The sequence below is a fragment of the Gobio gobio genome (genome assembly GCF_949357685.1).
Source record: "Gobio gobio genome assembly, chromosome: 23".
Taxonomy (NCBI): domain Eukaryota; kingdom Metazoa; phylum Chordata; class Actinopteri; order Cypriniformes; family Gobionidae; genus Gobio; species Gobio gobio.
In genome coordinates this window covers 42,866,566-42,891,310 of record NC_137119.1, presented here as the reverse complement: position 1 = coordinate 42,891,310, position 24,745 = coordinate 42,866,566, and the positions used below count along the sequence as shown (strand labels likewise).

Below are 24,745 nucleotides of genomic sequence, written 5' to 3'. Positions count from 1 at the left end.
AGAACAAAACTTGCCTGACTGCTTTGTGCCATGTGTAAAAGTTTGGTGTGGGTTTTTTTTGTCAGGGGTTGGCTTGGCCCCTTAGTTCCAGTGAAAGGAACTCTTAATGCTTCAGCATACCAAGACATTTTGGACAATTTCATGCTTCCAACTTTGTGGGAACAGTTTGGGGACGGCCCATTCCTGTCCCAACATGACTGCGCTCCAGTGCATAAAGCGTCGCTCCAAAAAGACATGGATGAGCGAGTTTGGTGTGGAGGAACTTGACTGGCCCGCACAGAGTCCTGACCTCAACCCGATAGAACACCCTTGGGATGAATTAGAGGGTAGACTCCGAGCCAGGCCTTCTCGTCCAACATCAGTGCTGGACCTCACAAATGCACTTCTAGAAGAATGGTCAAAAATGCCCATAAACTTTGCACTTCTAAAACTTGTGGAAAGCTTTTCAGAAGAGCTGAAGCTGTTAGAGCTGCAAAGGGTGGGCCAACTCCATATTAAACCCTATGGATTAAGAATAGGATGTCATTAAAGTTTATGTGCATGTAAAGGCAGGCGTCCCAAAACTTTTGGCAATATAGTGTGTGCCAGACTGTTTCTAGATAACACTGATCATGTGACTCCTTTATATAGATGGTGAAAGTTTCAGTGTAAATTGAAGCTAATTTTTTATAACAGGATCAAGTTTTGTTTGTCACTTCAAGTGCTGCTGCAAAATAAATTCTAAATGTTTATATGCCAATAACACCAAATTATTTTATATTTTAAAAAATATATTTTAAACTACCGATTTCGGACTTTTTGAAGCACATGTATATTGCTTAACATTTTGATATAGTTGATCACCAAGTGACATCCTCTGGTGGATGTGTGTATATATTATTTCAAACATTGTATAAAAAATGCATTTTTTGCATTTTTTCTTCACATAAAAATTTACTCTGACCAGTATGGGTTTTCTAAATATATTGTTCATCTGCTGCATTATGCATCCAGGCTAAAAACTTGATGAATATCCCCAATATGCTTTGAAGCACTGAATCGCATAGCATGCTTGAAGTCTGTTGCTGTCCTTCAGAGAGATGACAGAGGGGCCATACCCTTCAAGTTGTATTGTTTTAAATGGCATTGTTTCCTTTACTTTAGCCTTGAGGACAAAGATAACCTGTTAAATTCCTTTGATTGCCTCTGTGATGGAAGAGATCAGATAGGGTGGTTTGAAACAGTATGTAGGACAACTCTCACTAAAGTTATATACATGACCTAATGCCTTCTCCATGCCATGCTTATGATATTGTTTAACCACCTTGAACTTTCAAAAGCTATGGCAAACTCTCATTGAACAATGTTAATCCGCAAATTGGCTCAGATTCATCACATTGCCTGTATGCCTAAGAAAAATGGTCATTGTCAAGTTTATAAGCTTTTTAAAGTTGTTGATGTGCGTCAGAGACTCCTCTCACATATAGTAATGTATTTGCTAAGCTTAATGGAGCTCTTAATATAGCACAAGTGTTGAAGTTGCCTCACTTTCTTCCTTCCCCGACTCCTCCTTTATTTAACATGTCTGTTGGAGCCACTGCATCATCTTGAGCAGTGACAGGCACTACCCATTGAGTATTTCTTTAACGGACAGTTCACTCGTCTGAAACGTGTTTGCTAGTTTTATTTCTATTTGCGACCATTAGAAAAGGTAAGTCAACAGTATGTTATCTACAGATTTTATTTGATTGTATTTTTTACATGTATGTTAAGGGCCTGTTCTGACCCGTTTTCATAATTTCTCCTAGAAGTTTATGGTACTTCAATATTTTGGAGAATGACCTGTATAATTGTGGATTTCATTGCAGAAGTTTTTACTTGACTATTAATGCTCATAACTACTTTAATCAGCACAACGAATCTTAACAAAATAACAATTTTGTCATTGTCAGCTGATGCATATTACTCTGTAAAGCACACAGTTTAAACCACTAGTGATGATGTCAAGTTTTAAAATAACACAATGTGGCAGAAGTTTAATTTGCACATTTTCTTTATTCTATTTATTCTATTGATATGGAGACAAATGGATTCAAAGCAACACACAAGATTTTGAGAGATGGGAGAGCTTCATTCCTCATCATGTCCTTTCTGTTCAAAGAAGAAAAAACGACAAAAGATGTAAGATTAATTTATCTTATTAGAAAATACAATACATTTTGCCCATGAATATAATTGTTTAAAATGATTTCTATATTTCCTTGCAAAATTTGATTGCACAGTAGTAACGGAGTTGCCATTATCTCTGCTTATCAAGGCTTTTCGAAGCAACAGCTGTTATTTCTCACTTTAAACTTGTTGAAATATTCTGTGGGTAGGTGTCCACAGTTAGCCTCACAAGTCAGACCCACATCAAGATGTTGGATCTGGAAACACACTATTGACAGGGCTCAATCTGAGGGGCGGGATAAGGGGTTGTCTTTCAAATTCCCTCTGCATGCAATTGGATAGCGCCATGAGCGCCGCAACCAACCAGAGCAAAGAAGAAGGTGAAGCCGAGCTAACATTAGTTAATAGACTTTCGCCGTATCCGGTAGGCAAAACTTTGAACATATCTTCTTTTCTTAAGAATGACTTCAATGCTGTTCTTTTCTCAAAGAAAAGCTTAACTCCAAGTCTTCCAGAGTCGCGGCCAAAGTCGATTCAAAAGGCCGCTGTGCGTCAGCTTTGTTTACGAGTAGCATGCAGAACCTCCGCAACTCCGCCGTGACGGGCCGTCATTATGTTAAGCCCGCCCACCGTCTCTACACACGCTGTGATTGGCCTGACCAGAATTTGTTTTTACCAGCTCTCAGGTCTACTAAGAGTTGCTAGACTATAAAAATAAATTTTCTGCCGCTAGGGTGCGTCTAGATTTCTAGGCTAGTCCACAGTCAAATAGTTTATTTAAATTTTAGATTGCTTTAGAGTTCATGTAAATGGCAGTATGCACCAAACCTGCCAAGGCATTTAACATGTGTTTGCCAACAACAAATACTTACCTTGGATCCTGTATCTCGGCTCTTGGCTCTCAGCTTGTTGACCTGAGATTCAGCAATATCAGCCCTCTCCTCGGCCTCATCCAGCTCATGCTGCAGTTTACGGAACTTGCCCAGATTGGAATTGGCCTGTTCCTCCTATAAAAACATGAAGATATTTTATCAAGGAATCCCATGCCTAGAAACCAAGTCATATTTTTTATTTTGATTTAATCACGCTCACGCTTTTAATCTTGACTCGCGCTACTGTGCACACACACGCGTTTACTACACAAACAAACTATTACAAGTTTTCTTTTTCACAGAGATGAACTTTATCCTCAGATCAGTGAGGCCAACAATTAATCAGTTTCAAAAAATTAACTACAAAAAGATTGAATCCAATATTTGGTGATAATATAGCATAACAAGCTATTTAAAATAAATGTTTAAAAGGCCGGTCATTTTTGACTGGGAACACCAAAAGTGTAAAGCATGATTAGATGCATACATTTTTACTGAAATTATCTTAAAACATATTTTTAAGTGGGCAGGGTTAATTCAGAGAAACAGAGATGTTCGGCACCTGCCTTTCTCATACTTACAGAGTATGTACCAAGCTTCAGTCTGCTTAAAAAGTCAGGGTTGGGGAGTAACAGAATACATTTAACGGTGTTACGTAATCAGGATACAAAAATTTGGTAACAGTACTTTGTTACAGTTATGTTAAAAAACGAAGTAATTAGATTCCACAGAACTCTCGTTTCATAGTAAAATGCAACAAGTGTGCATTACTCATTGACTTTAGTTTTTCAACAACATATATCTCTTCAGTGAAGCATCTCCTAGTGGTCAATATACAAAACACAAAGGAAATGGAGGCAAAACATATCCAAGAGAATTTTTGAAAAGGAGAATTTAAAAAAAAGGAAGGAAAAAGTACAATGTTTTACTGAAATAGTTAACCAGGACAAAATAAGTGATAAGTTTGTTATATGGAACAGCTGTGTATGTATACAGCGTATGTATACGACAATAAACTCATAAAGCCTATATCCAGCCTTTGCTTGGGATGAATGTATTAATTTCTTGTGTGTATGTTCGGGAAGTTTCAGTGACGGAAACAGTGACAATTTATGTTTTGTTTAAGTAAAGCGTTTAGGCTATTAAGGAAATGCAATTTTGCCAAGGAAGAACTTTTACTTGAAATAGCTAAATGTTAATTTGAAAGCAGTCTACTTCAGTGTAATATGTGACCATATCATCACACATAACATTTAGAATTACAATAATTATAATGTGACGATTGGGTGCGGATACCTGAATCAGAGAAAATCATGGGTTCGTGGGGGTGGTGGATGGTTGATTTATATTAACAGTCATTGTCCTAAATACTGCTTTTTACTTGACTTTATTTACATATGTGACCTTGAAGGAATCCAGAAGTAATCAAATTACTTTTGTATTGTGGTACTTGGAATGTTACTTAATACTTTTTTATGAAGTTATTTTTTAACTGTAATGGAATGCATTTTTAAAGTACCCCTCCCAACCCTATATAATCATAGAGCATACATTGAGTTGACCACAATTTATGTTGTTTTATCAAATCTTTGCATGAATAAAAATATTTTTTGTATCAAAGAAAGTGCGTCTCTCATATTTACAGACTCCTTTTACAGAATCCTTTTGCTCGCCTTTCTCTGTTCAAGCTCCACCTCATTTTCCAGCTCTCTCGCCTTGAAAAATCCAAAATAATTTCCAACACACCAATTCTAAACCTTCGAATACAAATATTCATGAATAGCAACTAGAAAATGCATTATTAGGATCTGAGGTTCTTAAACTTACTCTGGACTCAGTTTCTGGACCTGCTTCTTGCCACCATTCATGGCAATTTGCTCAGCTTCATCCAGACAGTGCTGCAGGTCCTTGATGGTCTGCTCCATGTTCTTCTTCATGCGCTCCAGATGAGCACTGGTGTCCTGCTCCTTCTTCAGCTCCTCAGCCATCATGGCAGCATCAGTGATGGCCTTCTTGGCTTTTTCCTCAGCATTCCTGCACTCCTGCACTGCCTCCTCAACCTCAGTCTGAAGCTGAGTATTCGTCATACTTTGAGATGCCCATGAAGACCCTTGAGTTGCTTCTGGGCTTCTGATGCCTGTCTGTTAGACTGGCTGAGCTGAATCTTCATCTCATTGAGGTCTCCCTCCATCATCTTCTTCAGCCTGAGAGCTTCATTTCTGCTGCGAGTCTCTGATTCCAGTGAGCTCTGCAGGGTATCCACATCAGTTTTGACCTGATTGAACTCCAGCTGAGCTCTTAAAATATTTCCTGAGAAATAGGGAGCCCTGACAGATCAATTAATATAGTTTTTTTAGAAACATGTTCACTTCTATTAGAATAACATTATTTTAATATTTTGAATAAATACACAGATAACACAAAAATATCAACAATTAGATATTTAGATGTACCTCAGCCTCCTCCAGAGCAGTTTGAATTTCAGCTTCTTCCTGCTCCAACTGCTTACCGATTTTCTGTAGCTCATGAATGTTCTTTCCACTCTCAACAATTTGTTCAGTGAGATCAGCAATCTCCTCTGTTTATTAGGTAAGATAATAATAGTTAATACAAGTTAAGATTTTTGTGATATTGATGTGAATAAAAATACAAATAAAGGTGTGCACATCCAAAACCCAAATTGGGCTCAGGTGTGGGACAAAAAGTTATCAATAGCCTGACAAAGAACTGACTGATTTAAATGTTGCACTGTTTATAAATATATTTTTGTAGCTGTAGTGTGCAGACATTTATTTTCTTTATTTATATTTGTGCATGCCCACTGACTAATAAATCAATGGCACCTTGGAGGTTCTTGTTTTCTCTCTTCATAGTTTTCAAATGATCCAGAGACTCCTCATAAGAGTTCTTCAGTTTGAATAGTTCAGTGCTGAGAGATCTGGCTTCCTTCTGGGAGCTTTCCAGCTCACTCTGAGACTCCTCATATTTCTGCCTCCATTCAGCTAGGACCTGTTGATAGAATCAGACTTTGATTAGTTACCATTGGAGCTGAATGAACAGAAAGATCCTTTATAAGTGTGTTTTATTCACCTTATTGAATAAAACTAACAAGGCCAAATTACCAATGAGAGCAGTGCCTTTTGGTCAAGTGGTTTTGTAGTAAAGAATAGTACTAGACCCTGTCCATCAATAAAAACGTACATTTACTATAAATTTAACATTGACCATTTTTGACTTTACATGGTAAAATTTTACATGGCTAATTTTTCCCAGCTAATGACAAAATACTTTCTTTCCTTACTTTATCAAAGTTTATTTGCTTCCTGTCCAGAGCAGCAGCAGCAGCATTAGATCTCTCCACATCCACCATGAGATCTTCAATCTCATTCTGTAGCCTGTGCTTAGTCTTCTCCCGAGAGGAGCGTTTAGCATTAACAGCTTCTACAGCTTCTTTTGCTTCTTAGCCAGCTTCTTCCTAAAATATTACAAAGAAGCATTCACTTTTTTACAATATTCAGCATCATGATGAGCAGACTGAACTGCATGGGCCAGGGCATTCTTAGCCTATGAGGATTGGGAATTTCCTGTTAACAATATACATTGAAATGCAATGGACAGTTGGTAATAAATCCTTTAAAATAAACCATTCATTGATTTCTTCCTCTAGTTGTCCCTTGAGGTCCTCAATCTGCTGGGTGAAGGACTGCTTGCCTCTTGTTAGCTGAGAGTGAATCCAATGAATCCCTTTCTTCCAGCTGTCTAGAAAGCTCCCCTAGATAGAAGTATAACCATTATTTTTACAGAAAGTAGTGTGCGATCTTGGGCATTTGTCTAACAATACACAGGATAAAGTATTTCCTTGTCATTGTACATACCATTCTCAGTTTGTAGCTTAGCTTTTTGCATTGTGAAGTCATTGATGCTCCGTTGTCCTTCTTCATATTTTGTTCTGTATTCGGACATCTGGTCCTCAAGGGTCCTGCACATTTTGATATCAAGGAAACAAAACATCACCTTGGACTTGGAAAGCTGCTCCATGTTGGAGACCACATCGTCCAGTTTCAGTCTGAGTTCACTCTTCTCTTTCTCCAGCTTCTGCTTCACTCTCTGAAGGTTGTCAATCTGCTCTCCCAGATCAGCCACACTGTCTGCATGTTTCTTCCTCAGTGTAGCCGCAGTGGCCTCATGTTGCAGAGTGGACTCTTCAAGGTCTCTGCGCAGTTTCTGGAACTCAGCTTCACGTTTCTTGTTCATCTCAATCTGGGCAGCAGTGGCTCCACCAGCCTCCTCCAACCTCTCACTGATCTCCTCCAGAGTCTTGCACGCTGCGCAACTTGCCCCTTTAAGCACTGGCAGTCACGCAACATCTGATTGACAGCTATAGTGATTATATTAAAGGGAGCGTGCTTTGCTTGCTTTCTGTATTTAATCTATTCACAATATGAATAAAAGTTTTAGCCTATTTTTCATGCTGGTAAAAAGAGGCGTCTAGTCTGAGAGTTCTTCGTCAGAAAAAGGCTTAAGCTTGTTTAACGAGTAAAATTATAATTTCTTTGATCATTTCAGGTTAGTTTCTTATCGTACAATTTAAACATGCATTATAGCATTGAGAAACTTTCTGACGTTTGGAGGAAAGCGCATTCAAACTATAGTTTGGTTGATTTTATCAGAAACTTGTACGTATATGTATGATGGTAATAAAGTTTATGGAACAACACATGATTGATTACTGGGTCCATCTGAAAACAATTGTTTAAAATGATGCCCGCATTCTCCACCAGATTTATATTGAGTTAGCTCAAAGGGGGAATGTTAATAATTATTCATAGCTCATTATGATTATTCATTATGATTCATTATTAATATTTTAATCAGTTAATGAGATTAACTTGATGTAGCTACATAAAATTACAATCAATCAATCAGTTCATCCTGTGAACACTCAGTATTGATTATTAATTTATTCCAAGAGAAGGGTATTGTAAGACCACTGAATTCATTCCAATGACAGTAACGATAGCGGTTTGAAAGACGCTGCGCGTTCTGTGTTTTCAGCTGGGTAGAATGGATTATTTCTAATGTATCTTATCTGACTCCATTTTATCATAACCTCGAATTTAGGATTGAATGCCAATTGGTTGTTTGGTAATTTATATTTAATAGTTAGTCACAGATTTAGTCATTCTGTTTCACCCTTTGTTGAGATTCTTCCTTTCTGTAGTCTATTAGAAATAGTTAATAATTACAGAGTAATTCAGAACAGATCAAAAATGTAACAATTTATTAACAGCCAATTGGTTGTTTGGTAATTTATATTTAATAGTTAGTCACAGATTTAGTCATTCTGTTTCACCCTTTGTTGAGATTATTCCGTTCTGTAGTCTATTAGAAATAGTTAATAATTACAGAGTAATTCAGATCAGATCAAAATGTAACAATTTATTAACAGTCAGGTAAATGTATAATGCCAATTACATAATCACTTCAAGGATAATCCATACATAATATCAAATACTCTGCAGTAAAGAGTGAAAGATACCTGACTTCTGAATATTACATAACACCCACGTTATGGGCTCACTTTCATTACAGTGTCCAGCCCCGATCTTTCTGCTACATCGCTTTAAGTAGGTTAGACCAGACAGAAACCTCTTTCAAATGGAAACATGATAACAAAGGGAATTTAAATTGAATCGCTCTCCCATTTGCCTGGATTGAAAGAAGAGACCAAAGGGCTCCAAAAGCCACACCCATCATAATATGCAAAATATCTCTAAAAACTCTTATCATCTTGTATACTTCTGTGGGGACGAGATTTTTGTACCAGTCGCACTGAGACATTTCAAATGATATCAAACACATATAATACTGTATAGTGAGAATTTACATTTAAATCAAATAGATTTTGGGTATATTTCGGGTGATCTCTCAGCATGAAGGGAAGTAGGATGGGGGGAGATTCAGATGAAGAGAAAGACATGTAGATTAAGGCCATTTTCAGTTGATTCACTCAGTGTGACGTCGTCTGTGAAAAGTGTCCTTTGTCCTCCACCAAACAATGTGGCTTTTCACAGTCTTTCACTGTTGTTCCCAATTGCTTCCACTTTGTTATAATACCACTAACAGTTGGCTGTACAATATTTAGTACAAGTGAGGAAATTTCATAAATTGATTTTCACAGGTGGCAACCTATCTCGGTACCACGCTTGAATTCACTGAGCTCTTGAGAGCAACCCATTCTTTCACAAATGTTTGTAGAAGCAGTCTGTATGCCTAGGTGCTTTTATACACCTTTGGCAATAAAAGTGATTTAACACCTGAATTAAATTATTTGTAGGGGTGTCCCAATACTTTTGGTGTATCTAATATAGTGTATCTATGTAACTTTTGTGTCTCTATATTTTGTCTCATTACATCATTTTTACATACATGCAGTGCTATCTATTTTGCTCTCAAACTACAAATTAAGACACAACCATTTGTTAATTGTGTCCTCCAAACTACATATCTAATATCATTCTTTTTAATGGCTTTTGGATAAATAAGTGAATATAAGAGACACTGACATACATTAGATCAAAGTCAGTTAGTTGTATAATGGAAATTTGTACTGTGTTCTCAGGAGTATTTTTCATTAACACCAGGTTATTAAGAGAGTTATCATATGTTACACTCTCTAATACACAGTCTTTTCTTGTTTATTACTGTTTATGTAATTAGTAACACTTTACAATACAGTTCAGTTCATTTGTGCATTTGTTCATGCATTAGGTAACAAACTAACAATGAACAATGGTTTTACAGCATATGAATATAGGTTAATGTTAATTTCTACATTTAAACATTTCATGAATTTCAATGAAAAGTAGTGTATTTAGATAAAGCATACATCGACATTTTCATAAATTGGTGATACTTAATGCATTAACAAATTGAACCCTATTGTAAAGTGTAGCAAAAGGTTAACCAGTTAATGTTTTTCCTAAGCAATACCATTGGAAATGTTAAATATATTTTTGTAAATTGTTTATACATAAATTTTAAGTTCAAAAGGAATAAAAAGTAGACCACTTTCCCAATCCTGCTTTACATGGACATCTAGAAAGTATGCTTCATATGAGATTTAATGGTGGTGGCGCCCTCAAGTGGTGGTGACTGACTATTGCAGCTCTCACATTCACAGCATTGATGAGGTTACTTTAGGTTTAGAATTAATGTATTGCCAACGCAATTGACGTGAAAGAGTTCTATTGAAATTGAGCTGAACTGTAAATTCTTAGTCTAACGATGATGGCTGTTCACAACAATAATTTATATTGACTATAATTTAAATCAATATTTCACATTCACCAAAGAGATGTAATGGTCTATGTAGGCTACTATTATACGGTACTTGAATTTCCTCCTGCATTTTACTGCTCTGTCAAAACTAAATAAATCTAAGGCATTTGAACCATAATAATTTAATTCAAAACCTTAGTTTTATTTTATTCCCTGGGGATGAGCTGTCAAAACATACAGTGTAATGGTCAGCAACTTCATCTGCATTATGTGGTTTGCAATAGTTTGGTAAAAATTCTAAACACCGTATCTTTGTATGGCTGACCATACTTCAAAGGACAATTTAAGAACATTTCGACTTTAGTTTGAATTAGATCTTAGCACAGTCTCTGGCACATACAGTACATTCAGGCAACTGATTTACTTTTGTTTTCAGGATCATGTTGGGACATTGCAATGTCTACATTGTTTAAAAACAAAAGACAAAAGTGTATGAGGTATTAATTTTCATGTCTGCTTTATTCTACCAAACTACAGAAGAGGTCGTCTCAGCAATCCATGTTTAGAGAGATAAACATCACTCCTCATCAGCCCCCTTCTGTTAGAAAGGAAACCAAAAGAATGTTAAAGTTTAGCTGATCCAGTTCAAAATGGCTTAAACTCTACACAGCTAACCGGCATGAATGTTTGTTTGTTTTTCTCAATAGCCACACTTGTTAAATAGCAAATTGCATTTCATCAAGTGTAGGCTAGTTGTTGAAACTACTTGCTATCCATGTCCTAAAGTCACTAAAAAAGTGCAGATCTAGAGTTGACCTATCAAGTTGACATAACTGACTATTTTTGGATTTTTTGAGGTTTTTATTTTTGTGACCAAAATCACTTGTTTTAAATGCTTACGCTTACCTTGGATCCTGTATCACGGCTCTTGGCTCTCAGCTTGTTGACCTGAGATTCAGCAATATCAGCCCTCTCCTCTGCCTCATCCAGCTCATGCTGCAGTTTACGGAACTTGCCAAGATTGGAATTGGCTTGTTCTTCCTAAAGATAAAAACAGCATTTGTGAAAATCAAAAGATACAATCACTAGAGAAGTCGTATCATAAGATGGCACCAGTCTGGGAAATTACTCACCGCCTCCTCAGCAGATCTCTTGTAGGATTTGACCTTCAGCTGGAGTTTGTCCACCAGATCCTGAAGGCGAGCCAGATTCTTTCGGTCTTCCTCAGTCTATGCAAAGCAAAAAAATTTTTTTAGTATATGCAATATACATTTAAATACTGTAAGACACCACTTTATGTATTTTCAAAAAATAACATGATCAAATCAAGCAGGGACAAAATTGTTAGTTGGTAACATTTTTCCTACCTGGTAGGTGAGCTCCTTGATGCGTCTCTCATATTTACGAATCCCCTTGACAGAATCAGTGGCCTTTCTCTGTTCTATTTCCACCTCACTTTCCAGCTCTCTCACCTAACAGATGTGTAACAATTTTCGTATAAAAATTTATATTTTTAGAATAAGTAGTTTCTTAAAACATCAGCAACTTACCCTGGCTTCCAGTTTCTGGACCTGCTTCTTGCCACCCTTCATGGCGATCTGCTCAGCTTCATCCAGACGGTGCTGCAGGTCCTTGATGGTCTGCTCCATGTTCTTCTTCATGCGCTCCAGATGAGCACTGGTGTCCTGCTCCTTCTTCAGCTCCTCAGCCATCATGGCAGCATCAGTGATGGCCTTCTTGGCTTTTTCCTCAGCATTCCTGCACTCCTGCACTGCCTCCTCAACCTCAGTCTGAAGCTGAGTATTATCTCCCTCCAGCTTCTTCTTCTGATTCAGCAGGCTGGTGTTCTGAACATGGACAATATTCACATTCATATAGTCTTTAGTTGATATTGTGTACTAAGAGATGATTTAGACTTTATTTAGCATAGTATTAGTACAAATGTGTCATACCTGAGAATGCAGGAGCTGAACTCTCTCACTGACATCCAGCAGTTCCTGCTCAGCCAGTTTCCTTCCTCTCTCAGTTTGTTCCACCATGGATCTCAGCTCATCCAGTTCAGCCTGCAGCAGATTGTTACGTCTCTCCACAATGGCGATGTTCTCTTTGAGATCATCACTACTACGAAGAGCATCATCTAGTTGCAGTTGGGCATCCTGTAAAGTACACATTTTACAAATAAAAAGACTGAAGATCTGGGTTGGATATCTTCTAAGCATCATAAAATCTTGATTTGAAGATTTGTCATACTTTGAGATGCCCATGAAGACCCTTGAGTTGCTTCTGTGCTTCTGATGCCTGTCTGTTAGCCTGGCTGAGCTGAATCTCCATATCATTGAGGTCTCCCTCCATCTTCTTCTTCAGCCTGAGAGCTTCATTTCTGCTGCGAGTCTCTGATTCCAGTGAGCTCTGCAGGGTATCCACCATTCTCTGCTGGTTCCTCTTGGCCTGCTCCATCTCTTCATCTTTCTCCGTCAGCTTACGTTCCATATCAGCTTTGACCTGATTGAACTCCAGCTGAGCTCTAAGTATCTTGCCTTCCTCGTGTTCAAGGGAACCCTATGAAGAGTAAAATGGGTGTTTGTTATTATTGAGATTTAAAGTTTTGTTTTGCCCTGTGTGGGAGGTGACCTTCCTTAAAATAATCTGGAATGATCAATCAACTTAAACAATAGCTTGATTTAAATCAAAGAGTTGTGAAATTAATAAGAATTTTGGGGGAAATGGTTGTTCTTCTTTTACCTCAGCCTCCTCCAGAGCTGTTTGTATCTCTTGTTTCTCCTGCTCCAGTTGTTTTCGAACTTTCTCCAGCTCATGAATATTCTTCCCACTCTCACCAAGTTGCTCAGTGAAGTCAGAAATTTCCTCTGTGTAATAGCAATAACATGTGAGCTCACAAATGCAAGCAATTCAAGTAGTGGTTTGGAGTTGTAAAACCACTCTTACCTTGGAGATTCTTGTTCTCCCTCTTCATGCTCTCCAGGTGGTCCAATGACTCCTCATACGAGTTTTTCAATTTAAAGAGTTCAGTGCTCAGAGATCTAGCTTCTTTTTGGGCACTTTCCAGTTCGGTTTGGGACTCCTCATACTTCTGCTTCCACTCAGCCAGGACCTGGTTAAATTTAACAAGACCAATTGGCCATTGTGAGCAGTTCCTTTTGGTCAAGTGGTTTTGTAGTAAAGTACTAGACTCTATCCATAGTTAGAAACTTTTTAGAAACGTTTACTATCAATTTAACATTGCACAATTTTTATTTTACATGGTAAAATTTTACATGACTAATTTTTCCTGCTAATGAAAAAATACTTAATTTCCTTACTTTATCAAAGTTTCTTTGCTTCTTGTCCAGAGCAGCGGCAGCAGCATTGGATCTCTCCACATCCACCATGAGGTCTTCAATCTCATTCTGTAACCTGTGCTTAGTCTTCTCCAGAGAGGAGCATTTAGCATTAACAGCTTCCACAGCTTCTTCTGCATCTTGCAGACGCTGAGCCAGTTTCTTCCTGTAATAATCAAAATACAAAATATAGTGAACATCTCAAGCATTACATTTAAACTGCATTTGAATGTGTTTAATTGGCCACCAACTATAGCAGAACATTCAGAAAAGTGTCTCATCTTTTAAAATGTAAATAGTGTTAGTTTCTTACTTTGCTTCCTCCAGCTCCTCAGTCCTCTGGATGGCATCAGTTTCATACTTGGTTCTCCACTGAGCCACTTCAGAGTTTGCCTTGGACATACCACGCTGCAGCTCAGCCTTGGCTTCCTGCTCCTCCTCATATTGCTCCCTCAGCAGATCAGCATCATGACGAGCAGACTGAACTGCATGAGCCAGGGCATTCTTAGCCTGAAGAATATATTCAGATAAATAAATATATTTGAATAATAATTAAATAATATTTGGGACCAGTTGTTTGTTACAACAGTGAGTTTTTGGTCTTAAGCTAAATAAAAATAAATACAAATTTGAGGGAGATTTTGAAAACCTTGATTTCTTCTTCGAGCTGCCTCTTGAGGTCCTCAATTTGTTGAGTGTAGGACTGCTTGCCTCTGGTTAACTGAGACACCAGGGAGTCTTTCTCCTCAAGCTGTCTAGCAAGTTCACCTGAAAGAAAATGTAAAAAAAATATTGAATTTGTTCCAATTATCATTATGGTACAGTTGGTACCATAACACAATATTTTGTGTTATTACCATTCTCAGTTTGCAGCTTGGCTTTTTGCATGGTGAAATCATTGATGCTGCGCTGACCTTCCTCAGACTTGGTTCTGTACTCACTCATCTGGTCTTCCAGAGTTCTGCACATTTTTTCCAGGTTTGTCTTGAGGATAAATTATATCATAGTTGATTGCTTTCTGTGACTGACACACATATGTTATAGACCAGGGGTGTCCAATCCTACTCCTGGAGGGCCACTGTCCTGCAGAGTTTAGCTCCAACCACAATTAAACACACCTGTACCAGCTAATCAAGGTCTTATTAGGAACCACTAGAAACTTCCAGACAGGTGTTGAGGCAAGTTGGAGCTAAACTCCGCAGGACGGTGGCCCTCCAGGACCGACTTTGGACACCCGTGTTATAGACTCTCAGCATCATTTCTCTCACTCACCTTTGCCTTTACAAGCTGCTCCATGTTGGAGACCACATCATCCAGTTCCAGTCTGAGTTCACTCTTCTCTTTCTCCAGCTTCTGCTTCACTCTCTGGAGGTTGTCAATCTGCTCTCCTAGATCCGCCACACTGTCTGCATGTTTCTTCCTCAGTGTAGCCGCAGTGGCCTCATGTTGCAGAGTGGACTCTTCAAGGTCTCTGCGCAGTTTCTGGAACTCAGCTTCACGTTTCTTGTTCATCTCAATCTGGGCAGCAGTGGCTCCACCAGCCTCCTCCAACCTCTCACTGATCTCCTCCAGTTCTCTGGACAGATCAGCTCTTTGTTTCTCAACTTTAGCACGGGCAGCTCTCTCAGCCTCCAGCTCTTCCTCAAGCTCTTCAATTCTGGCCTAGTAATGTGCATACATTCAAAATTAAGTTTAAAATTCCTAACTGTCCAATTGTCTATCTTATTAACAGGGTTCGTACAAGGTGCTTGAAGTACTTGAATTTGACTTTTTAAAATGTGAGTCCTAGAAAACCTTTGAAAACAGCCATATTTATGAAGAGGTACTTGAAAAGTACTTGAATTATTGAAAGACAATATATATGAAATTAGTGTTTAACTTTTTGTATGAAACAATATTTTCATGCAAAATTAATGATGCATAGATGCTGCAGAAGACGTTTTGCATGACTATGAGCATGATATTACTCATAAATATATTGCTCATTAAGACGTATAAAGTTTACCTGCAACTCTTTGAGTTTTTTCTGTAGTTGGGACTCCAAAGCTTGTCCGTCTTCAATCTTGCTATTTAGCTGGCTTATTTCAAAGTCTTTTCTGTCAAGTAAACAGGATGACATAATTTCAAATTAAAATATCAGGTACAATTTTACAAAAAGATTCAAGTAGGTAACCTTAGATAATGCAGTAAACATCATTAACTAACAAAATACATTTGTTACAGTTTTTTTTAAAACATTGTTAACGTTAATTAATAAAAATAAAACTTTTCATTGTTAGCTTATGTCAGTTCAGGCTCATTTAATAATATTAACAGTATTAACTGTATTCAATTTTGATAATGTGTTAGTAAATGTTTAAATGTACAATTAATGATTACATTTAAATCCTTAAAAGTATTTTCATTATTCGTTCATGTTAAATAATGTAGTTAACTAAAGTCAAATGTAACTTTATTGACCAAATGTATTTTAATACTAAAATTGGATTATATATTTTATATCATATAATATATATTACTTCTTTAGCCGCTCCTCCATCTGCTGCTTATCATTTTCCAAATCCATCACATTCTCTTGAGTCAACTTCAAGTCACCCTCAAGCTTTCTTTTGGCTCTCTCAAGATCCATGCGGATTTTCTTTTCTTGTTCCAGAGAACCTTCGAGCTAAACTTTATCCCAAAAATATAAATAAATAATTAAGCAATTACTTAAAGATTCTCATTTTAATTCTAGTGTTGTGTTTTCTGGCTCTTACATCATCCACTTGTTGCTCTAGTTTGGTTTTGGCTTTTGTGAGTGAGTTGACTTTGTCTTCCTCACTCTGGAGGTCATCCAGCGTTTGCTGATGGGCCTCCTGAAGAGCTTTCTTCTCCTTGGTCAGCTTAGCGATGATCTCGTCCAAAGCTGCCATCTCTTCTGTCAGGTTTTTAACCTGTAGAAATGTGTCATTGTATCAAGTGAACTCTAAACCCATTCTAGCATCACTAAACGTTCAGTGTTGAAAACTGACCTTATTCTCAGTGGCATGTTTCTCTTTCTCTACTTTGGCAAGAGTGAGCTCAAGATCATCAATGTCCTTCTTGAGCTCAGAACATTCATCCTCCAGCTTTCGTTTCTTTGCAGTCAGCTCAGAATTCATTTCCTCTTCATCCTCCAGCCTTTCAGTCATTTCTTTGACTTTGGCCTCAAGCTGGATCTTGCTCTTGATCAGACCCTCACATCTCTCCTCAGCATCTGTAAGATTATCTTGCTCCTATCCACATGAAAAAAAAATTAAATCTGATTTTATTTTCTGACTTTTGAAAAGTGCAGAGTTGTAGTCCCATGTGAACTTACAGACTGCACTGCAAGCTGTAGGTCGTTCTTCTCTTGGAGAAGAGAAACAATCTTTTCCTCAAGCTCCTTTCTGCGGGATTCAGATTTGGCATAAGCCTCCTTCAACTTCAGGAATTCTTCCTTCATGTTGGCCATTTCTTTCTCAGTCTCTGCACTTTTCAGCAGAGGCTTGATCTTGAAGTAGAGCTTCATCCAGGGCCAATTCTTGACACCCATGAAAGCACGGACATTCCACTGGATCACCAACAAAGAATCTCTATAGAGATTAAATTAGAATGTTCAGTCTTGCATTTAAATGTAACTTCAATAATATGTTAAAGATTGAAGAGCTAAAATCTAACCTTCTTTCCACAATTTTCTGGAACTCAACTCTTGATAGAAAACCACGAGCCCTGGCCTGAATTCCAGTTATAATAAGTGCAAGACGGTCATCTCGCATCTCTTCAAGAGTACCCAGAAGACCAGCCTTAAAAAAGACCTGTATAGGGAAGAATCTACCATCAAAAAGGATGGCGATGGAAAAGTGGCTTTGGAAAAAGTTATTGTTAATATAAAAATACCTTAGTATGTCCTAACTTGTACTGGTTGTGATCAATGTCCAGAGACCCCAGAAGTTTTTCTGCACCCTTTTTGTTATCAATGAACTGTCCCTCAGGGATAGCAGCAGGATTTAGGATGCGGTATCTAACAAAAAAAATATTTATTTTTATTTCTAGCAAATGCTTAAATTTGCATACTGAGTGTTGAAATGAAGCAACCTAAAATAACTTGGAGTCATACATAAAATTATTTTGCAAGACACGAAAGCCAATTGTTATTATTAAACAATAAAAGTAGTGCTTATTATATTTTCATGTCACACTCCAGTATGTACTTACCAGAGTCAGCACTTGCATAAATAGCGAACAGAATAGACAACAGCTTAAGAGTTGACTTCTGGAACAACCCTACAACCGTCTCATTGAGAGGGTCCTTGTTCTTCACCAGCCAGTTATTGATGTTGTAGTCAACAGTGCCAGCGTAGTGAACGAGGGCAAAATGGGCCTCTGGTTTACCCTTGACAATCCTAGGCTTCTGGAAGTTTGGATTTTTCCCCATATGGTTGTCATAAAGCTTAGCTTTAAATGTTGCATCACTGGCTTTGGGGAACATGCACTCCTCTTCAAGGATGGACATGATACCCATGGGCTAAAATGAATTGTAGATTATGACAGTCAATATATGAGTTTGCCACAAGACTTCATACTGAAAATTATGATTTTCCCCCTCACAGTATAATCATGAACACAATATTCACCCACCTTCTCAATGAGCTCAATACAAGCCTGCAAGTCCATGCCGAAGTCAATAAACTCCCATTCAATGCCCTCCTTCTTGTATTCCTCTTGCTCCAGCACAAACATGTGGTGGTTGAAGAACTGCTGCAACTTCTCATTAGTGAAGTTGATGCACAGCTGCTCAAAGGTGTTGAACTGCAGGTGGAAGATATTGTATAATCCAAATGATCAAACTGGTTGCACTACTTGTTGGATTTGTTCTTGAATAACAATAATTTCAGCTTACATCAAAGATCTCAAATCCAGCAATGTCCAGCACTCCAATGAAGTACTGGCGAGGCTGTTTGGTGTCCAGGGATTGGTTGATTCTCACAACCATCCAGAGGAACATCTTCTCGTACACTGACTTTGCCAGAGCACCAATAGAGTAGTACACCTGATAGAAAATGTTGAATTTTGCTGAATTTGACACATTGCAAGCTAGATAGCATTTTTTTCAGTGACATTAAATATTTAGTTTTTATGTCTTGGAAACACTCCCCATTTGATTATTATTTTCTTTTGTTACCTGCTGAACATTCTGTCCCTTGGTAACCCACTCATTTCCTACTTTGACTCTTGGGTGGCACAAACCCTTGATCAAGTCAGCTGAATTTAGGCCCATCAGATATGCGACTTTGTCAGCATCTACATGATAAAAAAGAATACAGAGCCATCACTCTATATACAACATGTCTCCTTTATGAAGCTGAGATTCCAAGTTATACTGACCCTCAGTCCCATCAGCCTCGGCCTGTTCCTCTCTTTGCTTCTGTTTGAACTTCATGTTGCCGTAGTGCATGACAGCACCAGTCAGCTTGTAGATGCTGTTCTTCTCTTCAGTGGTGAAACCCAACACATCGAACGCTTCCTACAGCAAATGTTAAATTTCATGGCAAATGTTTCTTCTTCTACTTTTTGACAACTACATTAGCAGTGTTTTTTTTTAAAGAATGGACAAGAGAATAATTTATTCCCTTTCAAGTTGTTGTATACCTGTATGACTTAATTTATTTTGTGGAACACACAAGTAGAGCGTGTTCACGCTGTTCTTTTCCTCACACAATCAGATGGCATCGGAAAAAAACAAGTTGTGCGGACCTTTTATGGTTTTATACTTATTGACAGCCCCTGATCATGATATGCTTTTATTGTATGGAAAACAGCCAGGACATTATCAATTCATGTTCCTCAGGATAAACGCAGTCATACAGGTTGTCAAAAGTGCTAATGGTGACTAAACTGGACTATTTCTTATAATATTGTATAATGTGGTATCTCGTATTGTCAACTGCCTATGTTTTTAACAAACACTCACATCAGTGGCCATCAGCTCGTCACAGTCATCAATAGAAGCCACTTGTGTCTCTCCTTGGGAGATGAAGGCATAGTCAAAGGGGTTGTTGGTGATGAGCAGCATTTCTAAGGGGAAATGGGAACATAGATCAGAAAAGACTCTTCTAATTAGAGCTGGCAGTGCTAATAGATATGATGGGTAATTTTACCCAGTAGTTCTGGTCTTCTCTGGGACAGAATCTGATAGAAGATGTGGTAGTCTCTCTCAGCCTTGAGCTGAAAGGTGACACGAGACTTCTCCAGCAGATCTAAATGAATTGATAAACAGATGAATATCAAAACAGTTACACATTTCATCAATGAGTGATTTGTTAAAAAATGTTGTTTCTTATGAAATGAAAGTACTTACAAGTCTCAATGTCAGCAGAAGATAACTTTCCACTGACCCCAAAATGGATACGGATAAATTTACCCTGTAAATACAGCAATACATAATAAATAAAATAAATAGCTTGCTCATATAACATATTATGGAAACCAACCAATATAGAATAACAACACCAATGTAAACCCCACTTACAAATCTGGAGGAGTTGTCATTTCTGATGGTCTTGGCATTACCAAAGGCCTCCAGAGCAGGATTACACTGGATGATTTGATCTTCCAGAGTACCCTGAGAATCATATTTTAACAATAATTGTGTAAAGCGTTTGATGTACCTTTAAGTTAACAGCCATGCATATGTTCTGACATTATGTAGTCTTGTAAAAATAACAATAATCCATACAGAATCAAAGTCACAGCAGAAATATTATTAAGAAAACAAAGATGTTGTTGTTTGTTTACGTGTAAATGCATTGCAATATGGTACAAGTAAGGTTACTCATAACAATATTTAATATATGAAGACATTAATTTAGTAATTTTTTTGTATGCTATGCTATATAGAAGGTATATTCCAAACCTCCCGCACTCGTGTTAAAAACGATTGACAGCTGAGATTGACGGCTTGTCTGAGTGAAGTCGTCACTGAGGCAACAACAGACTTTTTCCGGGATTTTTGGGTGGAGATTGGAGCTTTAGCTTTAATTTCAACATTTCCATAACTGTTTATTTCAAACCAACATAATAAATTGTTCCGCATCTGCAAGAGTGTGGGCGGCTTTTAATATCACGGCTCTACTTCCGGCTCTGTACTGCGCAGAGTCCAGTCCCGAGGTAACTACTGCAGACTCGGTCCCAAATCTGTGCAAGCTGTTAGAGCCATATTTGAAACCTCCGGCAGCTTCACTTTTCTTCAGCGGAAGAGAATGAAGTCGCATCCTCCATATTTTTTTATGGTCTATGGTATATTCATTCATCCATAATGAGTTTTTGGGAATGAGTTTTTGGGAATTAAGCACCTTTTTCTCTGCTGATGGATCCTTTTTGCCGGGTGATGCTGCTGCAATGCTCGCAAAGTACTGGATCACTCTTTTAGTGTTCACAGTCTTTCCAGCACCGGATTCTCCACTTAAAATAAAAACAGTTCATTAAAAGACTGATAAAATACTGCATCGAAATATTGGTGTGGAATAATATGTATTACGTACGTGATCAGGACAGACTGGTTTTCTCTGTCTGTGAGAAAATAAAACGTAAGAAACTTAGCATTTGAAATTGCATTAGAAATCTCTAAAAACATAAGTCAGATCATCACCTGACAGCATGTACTGGTAGGCATTGTCAGAGATGGAGAAGATGTGTGGAGGGGCCTCAGTTCGTTTCTTTCCTCGATAGGCATTGACAACTTCCTGGTTGTACACTGGCAGCCACTTGTAGGGGTTCACAGTGACACAGAAGAGCCCAGAGTAGGTCTGTAGGAGATTCACAGAAGGTTTAGATCTGCTCATGCAAGATAAAGAGAATGTGTGAGTGTGTTAAGACTCGACTCACGTAGATCATCCAGGCTGCGTAACGCTCTTTGAGGTTAAACAGCACAGCGGGCTCGTGTAGGAAGGTGAACATCGCCATGTCCTCAATTTTATCGAACTTTGGCGGGTTCTGGGGGTGAACATCCACCTCCTTCACAGTTACTGTCTGTGGATAACACAAAAATGTTTTGACAGTCACACTGTACTTCTGTGTACAATCTACAACAATGCAGAGATTAGATCTTACCTTCCCAAATTCAGTGTCAACAGTGACTTTGTCACCGTCTCTACTAGTGATGGAGGCTTTGACGTACTCAACCTCAGGGTCGGGCACAAAGCATTCTTTCTTCATGTCGAAGGGGCGAGTTTGGGCCTCCAGACGCTCCTTGTCTGATTTCCTGAGGTACGGAGCCGCTGGCCCGAACTCTGCCATCACAGCATCCCCCATCTTTCAGACTGAGGCATAGATGACAAGATTCTCTTAAAGTGAAACTTGTTTACAATTAAAAGATATATTGGAAAAAAATATAAATTAAATATGATTTATAAATATAAAAAATCTAATTATTTATTGGTGACAAAAAGAAAATATTGCATAAACATACACGCACACATATACACAATGTGTTGACCTTTATAAAAGCATGCCTTACCAGACGAAATCCAAACCCAAGAAAATCCAAGTCCTTTCAATGAAAAAAAATTTTTTTTATGAGAAGTCATCTTATTCTATTGTTCAGTCCTATGAACAATTTAATCTAATTATGTGTGTTCTTACCTTTAGATGACACAATGATCTGAGCTTGCAACATTGTGCTGTAATGTATCTCTTTATATAAAGGCACAATGACTGTGACGTTGACTATCTGTATTTGGTTCTGGTCACTTGGTTCGGGTGTGTATAGCTCTTTTTGGAAGGCTGAAAAAAATCTTTGTCAGTCACAGTAGTATAGCACGTGGTGTGTGGTGTGTGGTGGTAGTGCGAAATATCAGAAAGGATCTAAATAACAATGGTGCTATTTTTGTCTCATATGTATATATTTTTTTTTATCAGATATTTACTGATAAGGTTTTTATACTGAAATTTTACACCTTCACTTTCATATTTTGTAGTTAGTTTCATAGGACAAATTCACAACATGTTTTTTCAGTTAGATTCCAGCAATAATGCGCTATGATGCTTTTCTAGAACTGTGCGTCATTTTCTGTCCTCAAAGAGTGACATGCATGCACTGGGAATTTCACAGGTTTATCTTTGTGCTCAAGGATAAAGACAAGGTAACAATGCCTTATGAGCAAGACGGCTGTCACGGAACAGTAAAATTGTCAGTAGACAGCTGTAACGGCAACAATGAATATCTGCACTTGCGACCTTTTGTTCTCCACTAATGCAGAGACAGCTGCAACTCTTGCTTGTAGGTTGCTTTAACCTTACTTGATTTCTAAATGCTATATCCCTAATTTGTGTTTAGAGTTTGCATCAAGTAATGAATTTGATACAACCTGTAAAACACAAATGATGTATATGAACAATAGCTTCATTCATGTTAATCCATGTTCACCATGAAATGTATTCTGTAAGATAGAAAATGCAATTTGTATGTTTACAGAAATTAATATATTCTGAATACATTACAGCAGTGTTACTGTTCTGTGCATCAGTTAACATGAAAGTGCTTATAATTATTCATTCTTAACAGATAGAACACGGTGAGCAGTTAAAACTAACCATCTTACTTAGCCCCAGATCTGTTTCTATACAGCGTTAATGTATTGTCAGCTCTACGGTGTTGATTTGTTGGGGAGCTGTGCCATCACTTAAGACCTTTTGTGATGTTTCTAGCCGGCCTTGACCTCTTGCCCCTCAGCTATTTTGCACCCTCTCCACAAGCACCTTACTTAGTCTTAGCACTTGGGCAATCTATTCTAGGCCCCTCATCCTTTACAGAGCCTCATTATCACCTGTCTATTTACTCTGGTTTATCAACACTCAGAAGAAAGAATGGAAGAAATGGAGACAACCTGTAATCGGAGCTTCCTTTTGTCACTGGGTGCACTAGAACGGTTTTGCATCTGTTGGTTTAAATAGGAATTCATTGTGTCTCTACTTCCGGTCTTCTGCTTCAGACCATGCAGCTAGTTTTGCTAGTAAAATGTAAATTAGTAGGTGTAATTCTTAAGCATTAAACAATGGCACATTGATTAAATGCAAAAGTGAAATTAAAAAAAAAAAAAAAAAAAAAAATGAAATAACTAAAACTGAAATAAAAATTACATTTTCTAAAAAGACTATATAACTTTACCTAACATTAAAGTGAAAACAAAACAAAAAAACAAAAAATTTAAACTAATTTAAAATTGTAATAAAAACTATAATAGTATCTCAATGACACTGATGTCTCACAATATCTCAAAACAACACTGTATCAAAATTCTGAGACCACATTAAAAAATCGGTGATTAAAAGTATAATTAAAGCATGGATCAAACTGAAAGTTTTAGAATTTTGTACATTTTGAGCAAATTAGTTCAAATGAGTGTACACTATCCAAATCATTGAATATAGGTATTCCAATCACTTCATGGCCACAGGTGTATAAATCAAGCACTAGGCATGCAGACGCTTCTACAAACATTTGGGAAAGAATGGGCCGCTCTTAGGAGCGCAGTGAACTCAAGTGTGGTACCGTGATCGGTGGCCACCCGTGCAATAAGTCCATTCGGGAAATTTCCTCACTACTAAATATTCCACGCTCAACTGTTAGTGGTGTTATAACAAAGTGGAAGCGATTGGGAACAACAGCAACTCAGCCACAAAGTGTTTGGCCACATAAAATCACAGAGCGGGGTCAGCGCATGCTGAGGCGCACAGTGCGCAGAAGTCGCCAACTTTCTGCAGAGTCAATAGCTACAGACCTCCAAACTTTGTGTGGCCTTCAGATGAGCTCAAGAACAGTGTGTAGAGCTTCATGGAATGGGTTTCCATGGCCGAGCAGCTCATCCAAGCCTTACATCACCAAGAGCAATGCAAAGCGTCAGATGCAGTGGCGGTTACCAGGAGAACAGGACTTGCCTGACTGCATTGTGCCACGTGTAAAAGTTTGGTGTGGGGTTGTTTTTTAGGGGTTGGGCTTGGCCCCTAAGTTCCAGTGAAAGGAACTCTTAATGCTTCACCAAGACATTTTGGACAATTTCATGCTCCCAATTTTGTGGGAACAGTTTGGGGACGGCACCTTCTTGTCCC

At 38.0% G+C, this 24,745-nt stretch overlaps 1 protein-coding gene across 1 annotated transcript; it reads right to left on the bottom strand.

Annotated features, from left to right (window-relative positions):
• Nucleotides 1–242: 242 nt before the first annotated feature.
• LOC307120023 (myosin-6-like) lies at nucleotides 243–21,949 on the bottom strand (the record flags this gene model as incomplete). Its single annotated transcript, XM_079806849.1, has 35 exons — nucleotides 243–2,130; nucleotides 11,208–11,342; nucleotides 11,435–11,530; nucleotides 11,669–11,773; nucleotides 11,852–12,148; nucleotides 12,254–12,457; nucleotides 12,552–12,860; nucleotides 13,044–13,168; nucleotides 13,248–13,413; nucleotides 13,622–13,805; nucleotides 13,953–14,149; nucleotides 14,289–14,407; nucleotides 14,497–14,623; nucleotides 14,912–15,301; nucleotides 15,645–15,735; nucleotides 16,159–16,304; nucleotides 16,396–16,572; nucleotides 16,651–16,893; nucleotides 16,977–17,232; nucleotides 17,318–17,454; nucleotides 17,537–17,660; nucleotides 17,824–18,164; nucleotides 18,278–18,448; nucleotides 18,540–18,689; nucleotides 18,822–18,940; nucleotides 19,025–19,163; nucleotides 19,611–19,714; nucleotides 19,798–19,896; nucleotides 19,998–20,061; nucleotides 20,169–20,261; nucleotides 20,992–21,100; nucleotides 21,181–21,208; nucleotides 21,288–21,444; nucleotides 21,524–21,667; nucleotides 21,749–21,949. The coding sequence occupies 35 exons, from the start codon at nucleotides 21,947–21,949 to the stop codon at nucleotides 2,110–2,112; spliced, it is 5,568 nt and encodes a 1,855-aa protein (XP_079662975.1). The 3' UTR covers nucleotides 243–2,109.
• Between the last annotated feature and the right edge of the window lie 2,796 nt (nucleotides 21,950–24,745).